Source organism: Canis aureus, chromosome 2 (genome assembly GCF_053574225.1).
Source record: "Canis aureus isolate CA01 chromosome 2, VMU_Caureus_v.1.0, whole genome shotgun sequence".
Classification (NCBI taxonomy): domain Eukaryota; kingdom Metazoa; phylum Chordata; class Mammalia; order Carnivora; family Canidae; genus Canis; species Canis aureus.
In genome coordinates this window covers 12,857,489-12,881,935 of record NC_135612.1, presented here as the reverse complement: position 1 = coordinate 12,881,935, position 24,447 = coordinate 12,857,489, and the positions used below count along the sequence as shown (strand labels likewise).

Sequence of the window (24,447 nt, the reverse complement as noted above, 5' to 3'; positions counted from 1 at the left end):
AAACTATGGAGACGCCTGGGTGGCTGAGCGTCTGCCTTCAGCCCAGGGCGTGATCCCGGAGTCCGGCATCGAGTCCCACATTGGGCTCCCTGCGAAGAGCCTGCTTCTCTCCCTCTGCCTGTGTCTCTGCCTCTCATGAATAAATAAATGGGAATCTTAAAGAGAGAGAAAAAAAAAAAAGGCATTGGAACTATGTATACTTGCCTTCAAAGTTCCTTAAATAGCAGCATGTTTTTTATGTAGTAGGTGCCCAAAAGTGGAGTGCAGGAGCTCAGTAAAATTGAGGATGAAGTCATATAGTTTTATTGCCAGTTTACTTTTGACATTCTAAACACAGTATGTATTACAAAATATTCTTTGGTTCTATTAAGCTGTCTTTAACACTGTTTTATGCTATCGAAATATTTTAAAGTAGATTTAATAAACGCTTTAAAGACACACCTAAAATTCAAAGCTAGGTAAACACTTCCCAAATTAATCTAAGTTAATTTTCAGGGGAATTGAATTAGACATTTTCTTGCATCTCCATTATTAAAGGTAATTTACCAGATAATGATAGGTCTTGTAAATAGCAGAATCAGTTTTACAAAGGTGAAAGGGAATCTGCCATCTTTATCATTTCTGGAAATAAATCTGCTGTTATTTCTTCTGGTAGATCATTATCACACATGCAAGTGGTTTTAGGACATTCGGTCGGGTGACCGTGGAGTGACATTGCCCTCTGGCGGCCACATTTCACCACAGGCGATAATCCTCTTGGCCCAGTGGGCAAGACTGAGGAGACTTGAATTCAACATCAGGTACTGTACTTTAGGGCCCATCTTCACATCTCACTGGATTACAGTCTTTGAGGGAGGAGTCATGCCTTTCGCATTTTCTTTCTTTCCTGTACTACGTATTTGTTAGTGTCAAAGTGAAAACATGTTCTGGACCCACTTAGCTAACAAAGAAGTTTTCATTCCTCATCCCTTCTATCTCCTCATACCTCTAATTCTTCTACTTCTGGTCAGGCCTGCATAAAAACTGGCAAATGTAGAAACTGTGGTGAGACCTTGGCAACCTTCTGTTCCCATGACCACATTACCAATTTAAAAATGCAGAAAATAAAATTATGCATTGGTGGCTGATCCTCAATACTGAAAACTAAAAACAGAGATGGCGGTAAATTCTTCCAGTGGTTAAACACAATGCAACCAAATTGTTAGAATATCAGAAGGATAAACGTGATTACAATGATCATTCTAACAGCTACACTTTAAGGAACGTTTATAAAGCATTGGGAGTTGTTGTAAGTGCTTTCTGTGCATTATCTTATGTAGTCTTCAAAACAACCCTACAAAGTGGTTATAAACCCAATTTTAACAGTAAGAAAACTGAGGTGGAAATGGAGAAAGAGAAAGAGAAATATGACTTGCCTAAAGTTGTTTCTATCAGCAAGTGGAAAAGCTGGGATTTAAAACTGGAATCTACCTGTTTTTTATAGAGAACAAAAAGCAACAAAAACAGTGATATTTATTTTTTGAAAAATACCCATATATACCTAATGAAGATTATTTTAAAAACAGATTTTTAGTGGATTCACCAGTTGCCTAAAAAACCTGGAGAATTAGATTGCATTAGCAGAATTACTGTAATTCTTCATTGGAATACAGATACCAAATGAGTCAAATTAATAGATGAAAGAGTTTATTTATCCATTTATGTATCTGCCTTGGTCTAGAAAAGACTAGTGAAGGGGTGTCTTAAAAGGGGGATCATAGTAACATTTTGAAAAATATTCAAGATCTTAAATATATTACTCTCCCCAGAAGCTGGCTGCTTCCAAGCTTGACTTAATATTTTGCATGTTTTCTCTTCGTTGTTTTGTAAATATATTTGCTTCTCCTTTTTGCAATCGACGTCTTACAGCTGATTTTTGCTGTTTTGTCAACTGACGTTTCACCTTCTGTTTCACCAATTCCTGGAAAGATTTTATGAATTAGTATTACTGATAACTGACCATTCTGATAAGAAGTAAAATATTCAATACAACAAAGATTTACATTATATTTTTTCAAAATTCTTAAGAGCATTAATTTCTTAAATTCCAAACACTGACAGTACTATATGAAACAGCAATAAAATAAACACCAAACAAATGGTTACAAAATAGACCTTAAATTCCTAACAGAAATACAGATTATAGCAAAAAGGAGTACACAATTCTTTGAATAACACAAATCGCCATAGTGCCACCTAGCGTCCATCAGGAAAACCAAAACCAAAAACCAAAAACCAAGATACCCAACAAGATAAAAAACTGCTTCTCTGCTTTCGAGGTAAAAGTAGACACATCTTCTAGTAGAAAATTATGTTTGAAAGTATTCACAACTGGTCAAAATGTATCCAAGAATGCCTCCATAACTTCAGGTGTAGAGATAACCTGATGGCAACAGTTCTATGGAAGAGTTTTTGTATAATTTCTGGGAGATAGGGAATGCTTTCTCAGTATAAATTCAAATTATTTCTTATTAAGACCTAGGCCACCAATGTCACTTTACAAGATGAATAAGAAATTTGAATATTCTGTTCCCAATAACCTTTTCCTCATCTGAAGCACTACAGCTTGTACATAACTTGTATCACCCAACTTATTTCCTAAAGAAGAAACACTGCAAAGGTTGAAGCAAGGGTCTCTTGTTAATAAGCCCCACCCTATGCAACTTATCTAGAAGCATTTATTAAAAATTGGTCAGGTTAAAAAATTAGTGGATCTCGCAGGGAGCCTGACACGGGACCTGATCCTGGAGATCAGGTCTGAGGCCGAAGGTGGTGCCAAACTGCTGAGTCACCCGGGCTGCCCAGAGGATTATTTTTAACATAATACATGTACATGTAACATACTTAGAACTGTATCTGATACAGAGTAAGCAGTATATAAAAATAAACTTATTATTTTGAACTGAAAAAAAATTAGTGGATCTGAGGTAAAAATGGGCTAGAAGCATTAGTCTGCCTAACACAGTTTCTTGGATTGTATATGTGTACTATAAAACTCTGGACCAGGTAAGTTAGGTGGAGATTCTGCATTATTTAAGCAGAATACACTCAATTAAATAACAGGCTTTAACGAGTTATCCTTCTTAATTTTAGTCTTAATGATTCTCAATGGGAAGAAAGGTAAGAGAATAGAGGGTGGAAACAGATGGAAGAAACAGAAGTTAGGTCCCTGCAAAGGCTGATACCCCATGAGATGTAGTCACCCAAACCCAGTAAGGCAGGAGACTTAGAAAACTGGTATCCTGGAAGTTTCAGAACTGAAAGCTGTAGGATGGGCTGAAAGTTTAGAATAAGCATGACTGGCAACTCTTCCCTATCCTAGGAAGACAGGCAATTATCAGCCTTCTCAAAACAACAAAGATAAAAGAGCAATACCTTCAGAATTTGGAGGGGAAATTATTTCCAAACCACAACTCAAACAAATTCCCAATCAAGTATGAGAACAGGAAAAGACATTTTTAGCAATAAAAAGCACCGAATGCCCCATTCACTCATATAGTTACCGGAATCTATACTGCCAAATAAAGTAAGCCAGGTAAGAGACCATTTGCTTCGACGTGGATGGAACTGGAGGCTATTATGTTGAGTGAAGTAACTCAATCGGAGAAGGACAAACATTATATGTTCTCATTCATTTGGGGGATATAAATAATAGTGAAAGGGAATAGAAGGGAAGGGAGAAGAAATGTGTGGGAAATATCAGAAAGGGAGACAGAGACAGAACATAAAGACTCCTAACTCTGGGAAACGAACTAGGGGTGGTGGAAGGGGAGGAGGGCAGGGGGTGGGGTGAATGGGTGAATATGTGACAGGCACTGAGGGGGGCACTTGACTTGACGGGATGAGCACTGGGTGTTATTCTGTATGTTGGTAAATTGAACACCAATAAAAAATAAATTTATTAAAAAAATAAATAAATAAACCAGGTAAGAGAAAGAGATGGTACTAGGAAAGAAGGTAATCAATAAATAGGAGATGAAAAGTCCCAGGCAATTAACAGGAGAAGATGCACCACATTTAAATAAGAGTAATTAATTCATAGATGCCTCTAGAATATTGGCAAGAAAAAAAAATCAATTTCTTTTCTAAGTGTTCTGCTTGAATTTCCCCTTGGTTCTTCACTTTGATGAGACCATAGGATAATCCTATCAAGAAGCTGAAGTAAATAAGGAGAGATTGTATTACAATGCAAGTACTTCTTCTTAATCCATAACACTTTACAATCTTACAAGGTTAAATTTTTTCATGTTAAGAGTGAGAAAAATCGTGTTTAGTATATATTTTTTAAAATGAAGCACAAAAAAGAATAAAAAAATAAAATGGTGAAACAAAATACTTGTGTATTATTTCAGGGAGTACATAAAAAAATTAACAAAAGTCATGCATTTTGTTGATTCCATTGTTTGTTTTGTTGTTGTTGGCCACATTTACATTTATTAAAAAGGAATATACCTTAATGTTTAATTAGAATTTGTTATATATTAGGAAGAACAGGATTGGTAAGTGGCAACTTTGCCAATGGAAAACTATACAGGTATTTATATGAAGAAAACAGATCTTATAATTACAGTTTCAAAGAAACAAAGAGAATCTTTTACCAGATACCAAAACAATAATCATCAAGTTAACGGAGGTTACAAAATAAACTGTTTTCTCCAGACCCTTTAACAAAATAAAATGTGACCTCAAGGAAAACACTGTGACCAAATTACCAAAAGAATGTAGAGTTAAGATGATCAATTTGTTTCCAATGACAACAGGGAAACCTTTTAGATCAAGCTAGGCTAGATCTTTTTTTCTCTTAGATGGCACATCTGTATTTTATATTATTATAGGCTTAACCCCATTTTAAACTTTCAGTTCCTGTTAGCTATAAGGCAAATAGGATAAAGTCAAGACCTAAAGACAATGTCAATGTCATCATCTTTATATAATGTCTATATATATAAGACAGCATAATTTAGAATTTAAGAAAGTAGCATTAATTAGTAATTTAAACTTCTTTATATGCAATTGCCGATTTTACACCACTATAATTATATAAAAGTACTTATGTTTTGAATCTGAGAAAAAAGAAAGAATCTGAGAAATAAGGGGTAAATAATACTCTTTAAATATAGAAAATACCACAGCTAATGGTGGACAGGCTATCAAAAAGTGTGAGAAATTCATTTTTTTAAGATTTATTTATTTCGGGGAGAGGAGCAAAAGGAAAAATTTTAAATTATTTAAATTCAAGTTAATTATATATTAATGTTAATTGTACACTACATATTAATGTTAATTATATGTTAATTAAGTGGTAGAAGTCAGTGATTCATCAGTCTTCTATACTACCCAGGGCTTGTTACATCTCCTCAGGGAGTCTTAAATTCTGGTTGAGCATTGTCTGACAAGGGGCTTTCGGGCTAGATCTCCTGACCCTAAGGTCATGACCTGGGTGGAAACCAAGGGTCAGACGCTTAATTGTCCTACCTAAGGCATCCCTAAGGAGTGTGAGAAATTCTTAATAAAAACTGGTTGATAATACTTAAAAGTACTTGCATTGCACTTAAAGGGAGACTTATCTTTTAATGTAATTAATAGATGTTTTCAAAATTCCATAGATTTAAGTTTACATCCAGAAAATCAGGTGAATTACAAGGCCAACAAAAAAACAGTATATTAAAATCAATACATTTACAGAATTTCACATTTTTATTTTTGTCTGATAAGCTCTAAATGCTTCTATTGTCAAGTTCCTAGAATCATTAAAAGTCTGTTATATTATAAAATATGATATGTTATTTTTAACTTGTCTTTGATCATTCTCATTTAGTTTTGTACATATCCCATATTATATCCATAGGACATACATTTTAACTTGCTGACAATATATATGAACTTGAAAATCAGAAGTTCAGTAACTATAAAGTTCTTACTTTTTTTTGAATTCACATTCCACATTATTTTGTTTCCTTTCTAACTTCTAAATTGATTTTCTTTTGCTCATTTTAGGTGAAGTTATCAGTATAAACTGGTTTCAATGGTATTCAACTGAATGCCCTTAAGCAGAAGGAAAACAACCAATACACCAACAATGTAATGTTATCTCTTTCCTTAGAAACTTCAAAGGAAATAAACTGATTCTTCCTATTGGGTACCCTGGAGAGAAGGATGACAGGCAGTAAAGCTCCTGAGGAGCTGGACTATTTGTGTTCACTATCCTGCAAAGAAAATGTCCCTTATGAGATTCTTTTGAACATTCCTGCTAAATGTCTAACAAAAATTTAGGATACCAAAAATTTTTAAATCACGTATTTTTCTCCTTCAAAACTGAAGAACTAGGTAGTGACACTGGAGCATCTTTACACTTCAGCTGTAGGACTGTCACTGGGGAACCCTGAGCAAAGGCACGTAACCTATCTGGGCCTCAATTTCCTCACTGTTAAAATGCAGGGACTAGACCATATAGGAGTATCTACATCTGGCCACAGTAGTGACCTAATCATCACTGGAAAATGTTGAATAGTTACCGGAGGAATTGTTGAACAGCTTAAAACACTGCCCACAGATGTAACACTCAGAGTTCTTGTTCTGTACTGTTTAGTATCTTCTGTATTTTCTTCATTTCTAAAATTAAAAGAAAATCACAAATTATCCAGTTAATTTTTTATATTTAATTATGGGTAATTAATTTCTATTTTCCTACATGACAGTAAAACCTAAAGACGTAACAAACAGCCCAAAAAGATCATATTGAAAATTTCTGTGAAGGTAAAACTACTCACAATTCAGCCCAATATATTAACACTTCATTTGTCAGCATTCAAGTAGTCACTATCAAAATTGCAAAATAACAGAATGTTTCAGCCACCAAATTTGTTATCACTTCCCCCCAATTCATACCTTTCCCACTAATCCTCTCCTCTTCTTTCACTGAACTTTACACCTATCTGCCTCTTACATATAAATCCTTGGAATACTTCCCTGCCATTTTCCAAACAACAACAATAGATGGAACATAGATAGTACTCTTAGTCTATGAAGTCTATTTTACTAAGGCAGAAAAACTGCAATGATGGAAACTAACTTGTTTTACACGTTGTCCAAAGTTTTAATGAATACAAGGTATAACAAACTCAGACAATATTGACCCCTAACAGTCAATAGTATTCATCAACATGTTATCTTGTTTGTACTCTGAATAATAAAGATTTTGTCCAACAGGTGTTCAAAGAGAACAAATTATGTGCTAAACCTATTTAACCCGAGTAGATTTTCTATTACTTATAATCCTCAGCCACTGCCACCCGTGACTTTAATTCAGTTTTACAAGTTTATTAATCGAGTGATTATAGCCCTGAGACTCCAGATACAGTTTTACAAAAAAGGCAGAAAATTTTTTTTTCCTTCACAGTAAAACTCTAAAGATTAGGACAGCCTTAGCATATAAGCCTGAACACGTATCAAGAAATGCCTAATAAATGTACTACTGATTTAATTTTGTAATATTATAATTTTGAAATAAATAAAAGCCCATTTCATTAAATTATAATTGTTTGATTCTGGACAAACTATCCTAAATTAATTTTTTAATCTTTTGCTAATATTAGTATTTGTAAGAAGAAACTCTTATAAGAAAAATAACAGTAATATAATCTTAACTGTACATAAGTATGGATATAGGATTCAAAGTACCAAAGAAAATTCACTATAAGTAGATATTTTATGAAGAAAGTACATTTACTGCATGTTTGTTGGACTATGTATAAATCAAACATATGGGGATCCCCGGGTGGCTCAGGGGTTTAGCGCTACCTTTGGCCCTGGGCGTGATCCTGGAGTTCCGGGATCAAGTCCCATGGCGGGCTCCCTATATGGAGCCTGCTTCTTCCTCTGCCTGTGTCTCTGCCTCTCTCTCTCTCTCTCTCTCAATCTCTCTGTGTGTCTCTCATGAATAAATAAAATCTTTAAAAAAAATAAATAAAAGATACATCAGATTTAAAATTACAAAAATACAGGAGGATTCATCCATCTTCAATTTGATCAATTTATCAACTATTTGTAAATAATTCTTCTAAAGTAATTGAGTTGTATTTTTAAGGCAGAGTTGCTTAAAACTGAAACAAAAGATTGTCTAGGATCAGGTCTCCTGTAGGGGGTAATGTGAATTTTACCAACAAAGGGTTGATTTCATTTTTTACATATAATGGGGCAGAATGTAGCTCCACTGCATCATTTGGGAACAAACAAACACACCCATTCACTTACCAGACTTGAAGAAAGTATAGGCCTCCATGTTAAAGTAAAACAAAACAAAACAAAAAATCAATCAACAGAGATCTATACCTGAAAGACGTGATTTCTTTGTTTAAGGACAAGGCAATCAGATGAGGGCATGCATCTTCATACTCTTCATTGCCCATGGGCATTCCTCCTTGACTTGCTTTACCATCTTGCCTGGTGTCATTTTTAGTTTTGTTTTTTTCCTCAGAATACTCAGTTATAGAACTGTTGTCAATGACCTGCTCTTCTATTTCTTCTAAAGCCTGACTGAGTTCAGGTAATTCAAAATTGTGTGCACTCTCCTCTGACAAATCATCTTCCTTTATTTGTTCAAGGTCTCCAGATGATACACAACAGTCAGCTGACTCATCTGTAGAGTTTAGATCACTCTGATTTTCTAAACTACAAACATTTGCTTTTTCTGACATCTCTTCATCAGAATATGAGAATTCAGACTCATCTTCTGTTTCAATATTTCTATCAGTTGGACCTACTAGATGAAGTAGTTCATCATCTGCCTGCATTTCCTTTGTGTAGCCGCTGGCAGAAACCTCTACATCAAGGGAGTGCTCCCTCCTAGAAAAAAGAGTAACAAGCAATAGGAAAAACTGCAGTTAGAGAAACTTCAGTTGATACTGTTTTAATAAATTAACTTTCAAAAGGGCCAGAGATGACTTCTTTTAAGTTATGTCAATCGTTCCAAATTAGAAAATAGTATCTTAACTAAGTATATAAAATAAGTGGGAAAATTTTGCTTTCAGAATTTACATAAGATTATTCCATGAATCAGAATGGCTTCTGTTCCAAATGAAGGAAAAACATAAATCCAATTAACATTTAACTTGCTTCCTTAAAAATTCACATATTAAACTGCACGGAGTAAAAAGTCTGTGAATTTACAAGAAACTATGTATGTTTCCCCCCCCCAAACTCAGTAACATGCCTTAATAGACCAAAGGCAGGAATTTATCTAGTGTTTAAGCTTCATTTATACATTAGACAGCAATGATACTCAATAGTGATTATAACCTGTTGATGGTCATTATTTGGAAATTTTTTTTAGATTAAACTAACTTAAAACTCTGGAACTAAATAAATCAGATATTTAAACAGAATTTTATCATTTTAAGCAAAGCAGAGTACAAACCTGATATCACTAAAAGTTGGATAAAGCTCACTTTCATAGCTGAAACGTTTCATGAAGAAATCTCTAATGCATTTAACATCTCTGTCAAAATACCTGTAAAAGCAAGAACTTTCGATATAATCTTTATTCTTATGCTTTTTATTAGGCAATGACAATATCCTTATTAATGAGACACTCTTAATCATCATTACGAATAAGGAAGTTACTCATAAGAAAAAAACATAAGAAACAAATCAGTTACTAGTGTATTCAAAAAACTCAAATTAAAAGCAGAGAAACTAACAGGAAATATAAGCTGTCAAAGGCATACAGTATGTCCCTGTAGTTAGAAAATTCGAGGTCTTCCCATATGTAACAGACATACTAAAAGAAAGTAAAATGTATATGAATCTCAGAAAATTCACGATCTGTGGTGTGGAAGCAGGTTTCCACTTTTCCTCTATAGTTTCCAGTCTGTCTGGTTATACTTCTCATCAGCTATACCCACTAGAAACCCAGATGACTGCAAAACCTGAAGATAAAATAGGTTAGTGACACCTTAAAAAAGCTGTGGGGATTATTAAATCATGTTTTATTTATACATCTTTATTATCTATTAGCTAATTTGCAAGAGCCAAAAGAGATAAATAATGCGGTGGCTTATAAATCTGAAGACATGTTAATCTGGACCAAGGGTAGAGGACTTGTGAATATCAGGTTGCTTTTGAGGACACCATAAAGCAGTGAGGACGCATTAAATTCTCTCGGTTTCTAGATAAGGGAGAATTAAGAAACAGGGTGATGTAGAATTGACTACACACTTGAAATATTAATTAATATTTTAGAGAAAGATGAAGTCCGGAAACAAAGATAATGCCACTCTTCTTTCCTTTTTAGGGCATCCTGGGAAAAACCTCAATAAATTATTCTAAAATTATCTTTTTATATATGTCTATGTCTCATCTAAGTAGACAAAAATTTCAAAATCTTCAAAAGCAGAGACAGATCTTTTAATATTTTAATTATTTATTATTTTACACCTTAATTTCTGGTGATTAGCACTTCTTTATCCCAGAACTTGCCCATTAAATCCCAAATTAAATCACACTGTTTCCTTATAGAATAATGCAGCCTACACTTGAAATGTCATGATTTGTCATCGTTTCCTTCACTTCTGGTGGTTCCTGGATGTTCCTTCATTGTGTGACTATGTTACTCCCTATTAACAAAAATGATGATTAGTCATCATCCAAAAATATATTAACCACTCAAACACCTATTCATCTAGTAATAACTGTTTGGTTGGAAATATTCTTTAAGTTTATATTTAACTGACATTTCTCTTTCTAAAGTACAGACATTTTCTAATGAAAATCAGGAAGAAGAAAATCTTGACTGAACACAAATTTGAGCTCCCACTTTCTAAGAATTCATTATCTCTGTTATGTAAGTAATAGTGGTTGTCATCTTCAGGAAAAAGTTCCTCATATATATAAATATATCCTATTTCACAGCTTAGCTAGCTTACATGGGTAAGTAATATGAAGAATAAGATTATCACACTATATAAAGTGATTCTGCCCTGTGTCAGGGATGAAGTTTTACATAAATTCTTTTCTAATAATAAAATGAAAGCTAAAATTGACAGGAGAGATATTCTTGGTTTGGCAACTGAGTCCACTACAAAATCACCATTTTTATTAAGGCCATCACAACGATCAAGTTATGCTCGGTGAAACAACCATGGAGCAACCACGGAGCACAGAGAAAAGGGGAAAGGCAGAGTATGGGGTGCTAGGGGTCCCTTGTCTATGTCCCTACTTTTTATGAGCAGGCTTTTATTTGTTTTACGAACTGCGCTTCCACCTAAAAGTTTGAATAAAGGGTCCCAGGGCTAAGAAAGAGGGCTTTTGAAAGTCTGACAGATCACACAAGTTATTGAAATTCTTTTGATGGTTTATAAAGCAGGCGGTTTCTTCAGATTTCCCTTAAACAGCATAAACTTAATGACTAGGTTTTAAAAACTGGATCTAAGTGCATTTTTCCACCCTTTAAAACACTGAGGAGTAAGATTCTTAGGAGGGTTATCCTAGTTTGATATCCTTTATTTTTTAAAAGATTTATTTATTTATGAGAGAGAGAAAGAGAGAGGCAGAGACACAGGAAGAGGGAGAAGCAGGCTCCATGCCAGGAGCCTGACGTGGGACTCAATCCCGGGACTCCAGGACCATGCCCTGGGCCAAAGGCAGGCGCTAAACCGCTGCGCCACCCAGGGATCCCCTAGTTTGATATTTTTTAATTAAAAAAAAAAAAATTAGGGATCCCTGGGTGGCGCAGCGGTTTGGCGCCTGCCTTTGGCCCAGGGCGCCATCCTGGAGACCCGGGATCGAATCCCACGTCGGGCTCCCGGTGCATGGAGCCTGCTTCTCCCTCTGCCTGTGTCTCTGCCTCTCTCTCTCTGTGTGTGACTATCATAAATAAATTAAAAAAAAAAAATTAAAAACAAAATTAGAGGCGCCTGGGTAGCTCAGTCTGTTAAGTGTCCGACTCTTGATTTGGGTTCAGGTCATCTCAGGGTCCTAGGACTGAGTGCCATGTCAGGCTCTCTGCTCAGCAGGAAGCCTGCTCAAGGATTCTCTCCCTCTCCCTCTGCCCCCACCTTTGTGTACCGCATGCGCGCGTGCTAATATATAAATTAGAAAAAGAAAACCCAAGTATTTAGACTATTAACATCAGCTACTTTGAACCAGTTATTGATCTAAATCACAGTATTACAAAGTTGAAAAATTAAGAAAAGTATTACATCACACATAAACACACTCCTATCCAGAATCACTTTAGTATATACCATTCAGCATTGTGATGAGAGGTTGAAACCATCTGTGGAAAATCAATCATGGTGATGTGGTCATCTTTATCTAAAATGAGATTGAATTCATTAAAATCTCCGTGAATCAGTCCATGATTTGCAAGTTTGACAATTAGTTCCATAGCTTCATCATATACTGATGCAGGATCTTCCACATGGTGTATCTGACATCTGAAAGTATAGAAAACAGATTATTTGTACTTCTTTATGATTTTCGTGAAAGCAAACATATGTGTGTATTATTATTTCCATTCCTTAGTTCCCTAATGGCTTTCTCTTCATTTCTACCAGCACACAAACATGATGTAATAACTCCCACATATTTAAAAAAAAAAAAAAAAGCCACACCCTGCCTCAATTCTATATCCTTATTCCACTATATACTTTCTTTGATAATTACAGCCAAACTCCTTTACATGCACTTTCTTCATTTTTTTCCCTTCCATTCTAACAAACTCATTCCAAACACTGTTCCAAAGAAAGAGGTCTGGTCAAAACCACTTATGACTTCCATGTATAAATCCAGGGGTCAATTCACAGACTTCATCATATTTGGTCTGTCAGTTAACCTTGTCACCCTTGCTCAAACACTTCTTCACTCGACTCTTGGTACACCAGCTCTTCAGGCTGTCCTCTTTCTCCATTTATCATTCCTTCTTAGTCTTTCTCACTAGTTCTTCATCTTTCCCTGACCTTTTAAATTTTGGAGCTCCTCAAAGGTTATTACTAGGAGCCTTATTTACAATCATTCTTGCTGATCTCATTCAGGCTCAGGTTTTAAACACCATATATACACAGACCTCAACCTAGACTTCTCTGAATTCCAAGGTATCTCAAACTTAACTATGTCCCACACTGAACCTCTGAATATATTTCACTGTCTAACTCCAAGCTGTTCTTCCTATAGTCTTTCTCATTTCTGTAAATGACAACTTTGTACCTCCAATTAAATTGTTATTCAGACCCCAACCTTGGTGTTATCCTTGACATTCTCATTCCTTTGTATCAATATCCAACCCCAAACAAATCATATTGGCTCTACGTATAAAACATACCAGAATCTGACCACTTTTGGTCACCTTCAAATCTACAACTTTGATCTAAACAACCACCATCTTTGCCTTAATTATTGCAACAATCTCCTAACTTGTCTTCCTAATTCTGTTATCTCCTTTCAGTCTATTCTCAAAACATCAGCCATAGTAATCCTATTAAAACAGTCACATCATGTCTCTTCCCAGTTCAAAATCCTGCATGGCTTCCTATCCCAATCAAAATATAAAAGCCCTTGTACTAACTACTGCTAAGCTGGCAATGACACCGTAACACATAAGTGTATGAAATCAACATGTTGTACACTTCAAATTTATATGTTAGATGCATTAAAAAAGAAATAAAAAATTCCTTGCAATGGCCTACAAACCTTAAATGATCTAGTCCCCTGTTGCCTCTGTGATCTCATCACTTATCATCTCTGCCCTCACTCATCAACTCCAGCCACAGCAGCCTCTTCACTGCTTCCATCCCAGGACCTATGTACTTGATGCCCCCTCTGCCTAGATTGCTTCCATATATGCATGGTTTGTTTCTCTCATTCTTTTAGGACTACACTCCAAAAACACCTCATCAATGAGATTCTTCCCATTTACATAAAATAGCAGCTTCCTCCACCTCCCTCAGTATTTCCTGTCCCCCTTATCTCCTTTATTTTTATCTACTGCATTTTCTACCACCTGATAACCGTGTATTTCCTTGTTTAGCTACTTATTGCAAGCCTCCTTCCAACAGAATATAAGCTCTATGAAGGATTTCGTTTTGGTCGCTGCTGAGCCTAGAACAGTGCTCGATATATACTAGATTGATAATAAATACTTGTTGAATCAGAGAAATTATAAAACCTATACTGTCAGAATGAAACTGAATTTTTAATCTGCATTTGAGACTACAGCTTTATGGTAATTCCTAATCTCCCAGAGGCAACTTCCATTTAATCAAAATCAATTTAGTTTTGAAAACTAAATCTTACATTTATTTATTAAGATCCATAGTTTAAAGAATAATAAATACTTACAGAGGATAGCCATTTACGAGTTCCATGACCACTGCATGGCGGTTATAATCAATTGGTTTTGGGACCGGGAATTTCCGGTCATACAATGCCTAAAACAGAGCAAAGCAGGTATAAACTAATGAAGAGGTCATTAATTTTTAGGGAAAAATAAAAGTAAACATAGCTGCCCACAACCAGAAGAAAAAACACACAAGCCTTTACAAAATTACAGTTAACACATACTTATTTATATATGGTTATTCACAGTACAAAATGAGCTATAAAGAAAACAAAATTTTAAACCAGTTTACTTAATTTACTTTTTTTAATCAAACAATCTACTGAGCATTTGCTAAATATTAAACATGGTGCTAGGGTTACAGAAACGAATGTTAAAAAGTCTGTCGCCTAAGAAGCCTACAGTCTCTTAGGACAGATCTTCTTTTCCTGTTAAGTTTCTGTCATTAATTGGGAGTGTGCTTAAAAATTCACATGGAAATAGACTGATTTAGGAAATACTCTTGTCTTCTGGCAGATTAGGAAATGAAGTACCCAGTAGATAAGGCATTTTAGTTTATAGAGCACTGACCACCATAGGGAAGATAAATAACCCTATTATGTGACAAATATACACACAGTCGTAGTCTGAGTCAGATGTCACTTCAGATCACCATTAATGCATCCTTTCCCCATATCCTTTACTTTCTCTGTCCTATTGCTTACAAAGTCCAAATATCTTAGATTTATGCCCTCTAAATTTGGAATGCTACCATCTCAAAGTAGGCCTTTATTACTTTTATCTGTTTGCTCCAACAGTGGTTCTAGCTCTTGTCACCATATCTAACCTTTATTCTGTGTATCAATACCAAATTAAAATACTATGTCAAAGCTTCATTTAAAAAAATCTACAATGTTTCTAAGTATTGATTCCAGTCTGGAAAACTTTTCCTAGTTTTCAAAACTTTTAGTCTACTTAACCAGTAGACTAAAAGTTTTTTTTAGTCTACTAAAAAACTAGTAGACTAGTTTTTTTTTTTTTTCTTACACTCTCTTTAATAAGTACTCTGGAGGACATTCAGGGCTTATACCCATATTCATGTCTTTGCCCATGGTGACTTCTCTGCAAAGTACACTGTTTTACTATCTTTTCCTTAGAGATAAAGCATATCATATGCATGCTTCATGATTCTACTCAATTCCTATTTGCTTTATGAAACTTCCTTCATCAACTATTCTAGTCCACAGAAGTTTCTCTAAATATAACATATAATTTAATTTTTAAATTGTTCTTCATGGTATATTTGTGTTATATTCCCAATGTTAAGACACTGTATTACTTATTCCTTTGGTATCCACATCTTCAGCCCACCATATACCACGTACTTGTTCACTGGTAGACATACAACTGATATTCAATATACACTTATTAACAGGGTTAGTTTTTTTTTTTTTTTTTAAGATTTTATTTATTTGTTCATGAGAGACAGAGAGGCAGACACATATGTAGAGGGAGAAGCAGGTTCCCTGCAAGGAGCCTGATGCAGAACGTGATCCCAGAACCCCAGGATCATGACCTGAGCCAAAGATGCTCAACCACTGAGCCACCCAGGTGCCCCCAGGGTTAGTTTTATAAAGCTGTCTACTTTCTTTGTTAGAGGAACTGAACTACTTCCCACTCCCCAAACGTTTTTGTTTGGTTTAAAGATGGTGTTTTCAATCCAAGTACTTTCAAACATGCCTTGGCAGCTCAATAGCATCTAATAACCTTAACTACTGTCATAGTGGTCTAGCCCTTGCACTATGGCTTAATCCTTAAGCTATAGCCCAATCTTATATTACTCTCTCCTAGGAAAACAGAGAGTAAATTTAAAGCATATTTATGCACAACCAGGTTCTATTCTAGTACCTTCATATAAACATCTGAAAAAAACACCTAATACAGTTTTGGGAAAATGTGTAACAACCCCTATCAAACTGCCTACATATTGACTATCACAGGCTACAAACCATCAGTATAAGACCAGAAATACCTGACATGTATGCTATGAGCATCATTTATTTATATTGTCTTAAGAATACTTCCCCTGTGGTTACTAAAAATTTAAGCACATGAATTAAAATAACCTACTTAAAAAACATAAAACTGAACCTCCCAGGAATTTCACATACTGGGCAAATACTAGAATGACCTTTTTTTTTTTTTAAATGTATGTATGTATGTGTGTATTACTACTAAACTCAATACCTAACGTGGGACTCAAACTCATAACCCTAAGATCAAGAGTTGCATGCTCTTTCAACTGAGCCAGCCCGGTGCCCCTAGAGGGACTTTTAATAATTCAAAATGTTAAAAAGTGAAGATAAGTAGTTAACAAATAAGCATGACTGGAGAATAATAGTAACAGAATATTATTTTCTATTTACTTTAAATGTTATTGAAGATATTTAATTTGGTTATTAAAGCTATTTGACAAATCTATCCTGAACTTAATTGTGAAAGCAAAAGGTTAAAGGCTAACGATTTTTTACCTTTCCTAATATGAATGCAGATTTGTAAAATCAACAATTCTTCTCCATTACATGAAGGAAAAATGCTAGATAACTTATTTGAGACACTAAGGTTTCTATAGATAACTACTATAGGTAATTCCCTGAGGTTTTCAATTAGAGACAAATAAATACACGTTCACACACACTTGTGAGGCAAGCATATCATTAATTAAGGCTATTTGTTAGTATTGCAGAATATTATACTACAAGGTCTTATCAATACTGTAGAACACATGTTGCCTTTACACATTAAGAATAATGAAAAATGTCTTCACATAGAAAAAAATCACCAGAAAAGCAAATAACAGAAATAATTAACAGTTAAAAGTAAATGAAAGAATTGGGATTGAGGGTAGAGAGACGTGGGGGCAGCAGTCTGAAAAGTGTCACTCCATCTTTTCAGCTACATGTGTTATTTGGTTAAGAAATACAAAATTATTTACCAAATACCTTCATATAGGCAAATTCTTTCATGGCAGAGAGACGAGATAAATAAAGCCAGGACATGTTATGCCTGTGTTTATGATAATCACGCTTGTTTTTCAGATTTCGAAAGGAGGTTCTTCCCAGTCTGTGAAGCTTTAATGCAAACTGCTGTCCTTCTTCATTTGCAACAATGTAAATATCTAGAGCCACCATTTAGAAAAGATCATTATTACACTATCACTCCAAAAAGTTCAAATGTGATTTTCTAATTTTGATTTTATTTGTACTAAATTTTCTTTCTTAATAATCAAGAATACTCACTACTCAGCAAAATTCTCTATTTTAATTACAATCCAAAATAAGATGACATGGATTAATAACGACTACAAAAGAAAACAGGGATGTAGTGTGTCAAAGGTTATTGCTTCCAAAGGTGCTCAATACTCGATTCAATTTAGTGGGAAAAATCTGATCGTCCCTTAGCGTCCTACATGTATGAGAAGTGACTTAACATCTTCCTTTTCAACAACATGAAGTTCAATTCTTCAACTGCTTCAGTAAATAATACTCAGTGGTGAGAATATAAACTTATAGTCATCAGAAAGGAGATCTCATAAGTATTCCAATTTTCAAAAAAAAAAGTTGCTTTTCCAAATACTGACATTTAAAACACGTCCTAACCATTCATGAAAATTTTTGATTGTTACACATCAAGAAACTTTCACATTGGCAGGATTATAAATCAGTGTCAACTTCTGAAGGGAAATTTGGTACTATCAAAATTTTAAATGAATGTAACTTTTGCACTAATAATTCAATTTTTACGACCGTATTATGAATTTATTTGCACAGACACGTATAAGGGTGCCCACCATGTCATCATTTACTATATAAAATTCTACAACTATGTAAAAGACCTATTTGTTAACATGAAATAATATCAGAAATGCATCAGAGGCACCTGGCTGGCTCAGTCAGTAGAGCACAGGATCTATTTCAGGGTTGTAAGCTGGAGCCCCATATTGTGTGTAGAGATTACTTAAAAATAAAATCTTGGGGATCCCTGGGTGGCGCAGTGGTTTGGCGCCTGCCTTTGGCCCAGGGCGCGATCCTGGAGACCCGGGATCGAATCCCACGTCAGGCTCCCGGTGCATGGAGCCTGCTTCTCCCTCTGCCTGTGTCTCTGCCTCTCTCTCTCTCTCTCTCTGTGACTATCATAAATAAATAAAGAAAAATAAAATAAAATAAAATAAAATAAAATAAAATAAAATCTTAAAAAGAAAGAAATGCATCAAGTGGGAAAAATCAAGGTGTAGAATAATAACTAATGTTTGCTTTCACCTGTGATTAAAAAGATATGTGACTGTATATATACATATATTACATAGACTATTTCTAGAAGGATATATAAAACATCAACAGTAACAGTTTTGGGAAGTAATAACAGCAGATTGAGAGCTGGGTTAGGAATACTGTACTTTCTTTTGTACTATTTATCACTGCCTTGTAGTGAAGTTCTTAAAAACCAAAAAAGCCATTTTTCTAAGTTAAAAAAGTAGACATAAAAAATTAAGAGGTAGCATATCTAAAAAGAGGTCATTACCTCATTTTATACATTTCACACACACTCACTGCTATATTTAGCACTCCTGCAATACTTACTTGTTCAATGCTATTTTAGAACACTTTTTTCTATGTTCTACACATACCTAATTTGTCAAATGTCTATGATGGAAAAATGTGTTTGTGGCCGTTAGATATCCACTATCTTCTAATACTTCCTTGTATTACATATTTTAACTATTACAAATATCCACTTATATATAAAATTTCATCATCTATATTGCTTCCAACCAACTTTCTAATTTTAGTTGGAAAAAATGGAAAAATTAAAAGATAATGTTTTCTCAAGGGGAAACATAAATAGAAACTACAGCAAAGAAAATGAGTTCAGTAGTACTGTTAGCACTTACCCGATTCTTTGCCAACACCCATCTGGTTTCCAACGGACTCAACTACCTGTCTAGAAGAAAGTGTTTTCAAAGCTAGGTAATCATAGCCTGCATTTGTCAACCGGTAGCCCTGGACAGCTAGACAAAAGGAAATGAAAAAGACTGTATTTTACTTATATCGTATAATTAAGTCACATTAGTTCAAGTCATGAGAAAAATTTAAACATAAGAATTCTTAGCTGGAAAGATTAGCTTACCCAGTCTTATGAGTTTGGCATTTCTTCCTACAATTTGTTTTTTTTTTCTCTAGAGCAGTGTTATTCAAAGTGTGACTCCCAGACTGACACCTCTCTATAAATATTTGTTACCAGTCTGTGGTAAGACACAAACTGAAATGGTTACGTTCAGAAATTTGTATATCACTTTGACCAAGTTATTTATGTCTTCAACTCTAATAAGGAATTTGTGCCTGTATTATATCAATTTTTAAATTCCATTTTCCTAGTAATTATTAATTTATTTATTGTTATTAAATATTAACTTTTTAATTGTTATTTTAGAAAACTATGGATCCACAGTAGGTTGAAAAAAAAGAAACTCATTCCTCACAACAAACGGTCTGAGAATTAATGCTCTAGAGTCTTGCAGCAGAACGTATTTTCCAAAGAAATTGGCAAAACAATTATCTCTATCCTACGATCTTTTACAAGTTGGAACTTGTTAATCCCCTATCAGGAGATGGAGGCTATTTCTCTACTCTTCTTTGATTTGGGTGGGCCCTGTGAATGCTCTAATAGAACATGGTAAATGAATGCAGTTTTCAGGTCTATGAAGAGTACTCTGCTGGTCTGGAAACTTTAATTTTTCACCTTTCAAAAATGCCTGCTCTGGAAGAAGCCAGAGCTTCTTTCTACATGAAAAAAAAAATCACAAATGGTGCCACAAATACTTACTTTTGGTACGCTCCCAAGCTATCAGTTTATGTTTCACTAATTCTCTTAAAACTTTATTACAGCCACCATGTTTAAGGCTGGCTATAGAAGCAACTAAACTGCAGGGAACTATTTCATGGTTCTTCATGCCCATTTCAACCTGAAAAGGAATCATATAGTTATAATCAACACAGAGCTATTGTCTATCAAATCCTTGCTAAGAAATTTAACCTCTTCAAATTTCTCTGACCATGCAGTTCCCCAACCAATTCTGAGACAGAAGTACTACCTTCTCTGGACATATTTCTAATCACAATTTGATATATAATCATAGATATTCATAATCTGCTCTCTACTAGACTCTAAATATAAAAAGTGCAAGTTCTTAACAGTTACTGACATGTGACAAAGTACTAAAATATTTATTGTCCTCTAAATATTTATGTTTAAAAACTAGAGGTATTTCAGATATTCATTAAGAAGGTATTTAATGAAATGAAAGCACCATATGCAGGCATGGTAGAAGATTAAAAAATGTATAAAAAATACTCTCCAGGGATGCTTGGGTGGCTCAGCAGTTGGGTGCCTGCCTTTGGCTCAGGGTGTGATCCCCGGAAGTCTCGGGATCGGGTCCCACGTTGGGCTTCCTGTATGGAGCCTGTGTCTCTGCTTCTCTCATGAATTAAAAAAAAAAAAAAAAAAAAAAAAAAAAACTCTCCAGGGGGAGAATTTATTATCTAATTGTGGAAATAAGAACCTACTCATCTAGCTTTATCAGAAGACAAGGAATAGTAAGTGCTAAAAAAGTGGCGCAGGGCTGAACAAAAATAATTCTAGCTGAGGAAGAAATAGCCCTTGAGATTGACTTTGAGATGCAGGAAAACAGAAAAAGCACACAAGGGAATATGAGAGAAAGGCAAAAGATCTGAACATGGCACATATGCAAGAAAGCACAAAGCCGAGCAGCAGTTAGTACACTGATAGCTCAGATGTGAGGGCAAATAGAGTTCATGAAAAGAAGGCTGGAAAACGCTTTTGAGCAAGATATGGGAGGCCCTGAAATGCAGACCAAAGGGTTTTAGATTTCTGAGGAAAGCTGAAAACCTTGAAGGTGTTTATGTAAAAGAGATTTGTGAACAGGGATGTTTTAAGGACATTCATCACAACTCAAAGTTCTGGAAGGTCTTTCAAATGAAGATTTTCCGGACTGAAGTCATAATTAAAGGGGAAAAAATGGTTATTTGAGGCAGGTAAGGATAAAGCTATGAAGTGGATATGATCATTGAACAAGACAGAATGAAAGACAAAGGAAGGACGACAGACAGAATTTTGGGGGAATTTCACATTAAAATGTAAGGGCAGCCAGCTAAAGTATGATTACTGATGTAGGAGGCGCCTGAGAAGTCAAGGGAAGACAGTCAAGGAAAGGTGGCCTCTGATACCGAGGATGGTATGCCTCAAAGGAGACTGAAATATTTAATGAGTCATTTGTTGGTGAGCTTCAAAAAAGATCTTAAATACTGCAGAGACCGACGTTTTGGAAGATAAATCCAGCACTGTTTGCATGTCCCGACCAAGATCTCACACCTTAACTCATTTTGTTAGTCTCTCACATTCTTTCTCACTACGCCCATATTTCTGTCAGAGGCATTGAGGAATAAGTCCATGTGCTGAGAGGGACCTATTTTTCAGAAGTGACAGCAGGCATTTAAAGAAAATACAGCTGGATCAAGCATCTTCCAAATTTCACACTGAATTTGCATGTGATGCCTTACTGCCTATTTAATTGAAAGATAATATCTTCTAAACAAATTTGTTTTATTCTGGAAATGCCTAATCTACGTGTTGTTGATCTTTGTTCCCTAAGACTACGACCATTAAAATCAGTTTCTGAGGAATGCCTGGGTTGCTCCGCAGTTGAGCAGCTGCCTTTGACTCAGGTCATGATCCCGCGGTTCTGGGATCATGTCCTGCATTGGGTTCCCTGCCTGGAGCCTGCATCTCCCTCTGCCTTTGTCTCTGCCTCTCTCTCTCTCTCTCTCTCTGTGTCTCTCATGAATAAATAAATAAACTCTTTAAAAAAAATTTTTTTTAAAGAGTTTATTTGAACAAAAATTCATTCAAAGGCTCTTGGGTGGCTCTGTCGCTTAAGCATCCACCATCAGCTCAGGTCATGGTCCCAGGGTCCTGGGATGGAGTCCTGCATCAGGCTCCCTGCATGGAGCCTGCTTCTCCCTCTGCCTGTGTCTCTGCCTCTCTCTCTCTGTGTCTCTCATGAATAAATGAATAACGTCTTTAAAAAAAAAAAATCCGTTTTTGTCACTGGTTAAAACATTCAGCAGTTCCCCTATATGTGGAGTATCTTCTGAATTCTTTACCAAGCTCACAAGGCTCTGCAGCACACGACCAGTCTCTCACCTTGTCCAATGCCATCTCCAGCCATTAAGTCTCTTGCTCACTATGGCTCCAGCCAAACTGGCCTTTCCCTTCTTCATAAACTTCTGAGGTCAGAAGCTTTGCACGCAGTTCAGCTGTTTCTTTTCTTTTCTTTTTAAAGATTTTATTTATTCATGAGAGATAGAGAGAGGCAGAGACACAGGCAAAGGGAGAAGCAGGCTCCATGCAGGGGGCCCGATGTGGGTAGAACTTGATCCTAGGTCCCCAGGATCACGCCCTGGGCCGAAGGCGGTGCTAAACCGCTGAGCCACCCAGGGGGACCCCCCCGCCCCCCTCCCGCCCCCTCCCCCCAGTACAGCTGTTTCCTCTGTCTCCATCACTTTCCAAGAACTTCACTGGACTGCCTCCTTTTCATCCAGCTCCCATTATTTCCCCATCTCCCCTGCCAGTCTTTCTCTTACTTGGCAAATATTTCTTCAGTATCTACCAAGCGCCAGGAACTTTTTCAAAAGCCCTTAACTCTGGTTACGCACAGTAAATAAGCAAGATTATTTCATTTAGGTAGTCATCCCCTTTTTAAAAAAAAATTTTTTTTTTAAATTTTTATTTATTTATGATAGAGAGAGAGAGACAGAGAGAGAGGCAGAGACACAGGCAGAGGGAGAAGCAGGCTCCATGCACCGGGAGCCCGACGTGGGATTCGATCCCGGGTCTCCAGGATCGCGCCCTGGGCCAAAGGCAGGTGCTAAACCGCTGCGCCACCCAGGGATCCCTAAAAAAATTTTTAAAAGGATTTTATTTACTTATTCATGAGAGAGAGGCAGAGACACAGGCAGAGGCAGAAGCAGGCTCCATGCAGGGAGTCCGACGCCAGACGCGGGACTCGACCCCGGGTCCCCAGGGTCACGCCCTGGGCCGAAGGCGGCCTTAAACCGCTGCCCCACCCGGGATCCCCTCAGCAGCCTTCCCTGACGTCGCACCGAATCTAAAGATGACATCCGTCCCCCCCCCCCCGCCCTCGACGTGCACGTGGTTTCTATTTTACGGACCTCAGCGCTTATTAGCTGATTGCACCTCATTCCTTTCCCGGTTTACTCGGCCCGTCTCCCTCGTCTTGGGCCCCCTGCGAGTTCCCTCACGTCGTCACCAAAAAGCCCTGACAAGTCAGCGCCGCTTGAATCACAGTGAATAAATGCTGCGTGAGTGACCGTGTGCGTGAGGACCCCCGGCGTCACCAGTCCTCGGGAGTCTCGGAGCCCCCGTCGGGGGGGGGGGCGGCGGAAGGCAGGCCCCGAGACGCCGTCCGGGCCGCGGGGACCCAAGGGCGCCCCTGGAGCCCGAGTAGCGGGAGCAGAGAGGAGGGAAACGCCCACGAGAGCGGCCCGGCCCGGTCCTGCACCTGGGCCGCCCGGGTCTCCGAGGCCTACGGCGCGCTCCGCCCTCAGGCGAGGCGGGAGCGGGACAGCGCGCGGCCGGCGGGCGGCCGGGGGGACACGGCGACTCCTTACCGCGGTCAGGACCCTGAAGTCATCCCGGCTCAGGTAACGTAACTTGGCCACGTTCACCTTCCCCATGGCGCCCGAAGACCAAGCCAGGAGCCGCCTCCTCTGCGTCCGCACCTCCCGGGCAGCTCCCGGGCGCCTCCCGGCCGCAGGGGCGCTCGCGCATGCGCCGCTGCGCGCTGCAGGTCCTCGTTAATGGAACGCTCCCGCCCCGCGTGGGAAAATCACACGTCCCGTGTCTCTACGCTGCACGCCGCAGGGGACGATGCAGAATATATATATTTTTTGGATGGCTTTTTTCACCTAAGTGAACGGACTTTCAATCTCTTTCGACCT

The 24,447-nt window shown here is 37.0% G+C and overlaps 2 protein-coding genes across 9 annotated transcripts in view; one reads left to right on the top strand and one right to left on the bottom strand.

Annotated features, from left to right (window-relative positions):
* Positions 1-1,669: 1,669 nt before the first annotated feature.
* On the bottom strand, positions 1,670-24,280 carry RIOK2 (RIO kinase 2). 4 transcript variants are annotated; one of them, XM_077863613.1, is made up of 11 exons: positions 24,118-24,227; positions 22,631-22,754; positions 20,234-20,372; positions 19,302-19,442; positions 17,353-17,528; positions 14,374-14,462; positions 12,282-12,473; positions 9,455-9,547; positions 8,371-8,883; positions 6,555-6,651; positions 1,670-1,960 (listed from the first exon to the last, which is right to left on the bottom strand). In XM_077863613.1, exons 2-11 carry the CDS (start codon positions 22,643-22,645, stop codon positions 1,796-1,798), a joined length of 1,620 nt encoding a protein of 539 aa, XP_077719739.1. In that variant the 5' UTR covers positions 22,646-22,754; positions 24,118-24,227; the 3' UTR covers positions 1,670-1,795. The 4 variants fall into 4 exon arrangements, with proteins under 4 accessions (XP_077719739.1, XP_077719732.1, XP_077719722.1 ...); XM_077863606.1 differs by lacking the exon at positions 22,631-22,754 and adding an exon at positions 23,659-23,782 and having other exon boundaries at positions 24,118-24,218; XM_077863596.1 differs by lacking the exon at positions 22,631-22,754 and having other exon boundaries at positions 19,302-19,418; positions 24,118-24,280.
* The window catches only part of LOC144292809 (uncharacterized), a 481,267-nt gene continuing 480,463 nt past the window's right edge, over positions 23,644-24,447 (top strand). For 2 of the 5 annotated variants that reach the window (XR_013360225.1, XR_013360220.1), the window contains exon 1: positions 23,994-24,150. Coding sequence is in view for 3 of the 5 variants with exons in the window: in XM_077863666.1 (XP_077719792.1) it covers positions 23,802-23,808 (7 nt within the window). In the remaining 2 variants the exon portion in view is untranslated. Of the gene's footprint in view, positions 23,809-23,993; positions 24,151-24,447 lie in introns of those variants that run through there. The other 3 variants (XM_077863666.1, XM_077863670.1, XM_077863662.1) reach the window with 3 other exon arrangements.

Bases quoted from the DNA above. Each gene is read 5' to 3' on its own strand.
- RIOK2 (XM_077863617.1), bottom strand. From the start codon at position 24,183: ATGGGGAAGGTGAACGTGGCCAAGTTACGTTACCTGAGCCGGGATGAC. The intron at 12,474-14,373 runs GTAAGTATTTAT...CTATACTTTCAG, and splicing joins CTCGTAAATGGCTATCCTCT to ATGTCAGATACACCATGTGG. The intron at 1,961-6,554 runs GTAACTATTCAA...AAATCTTTCCAG, and splicing joins GCTGTTCAACAATTCCTCCG to GAATTGGTGAAACAGAAGGT.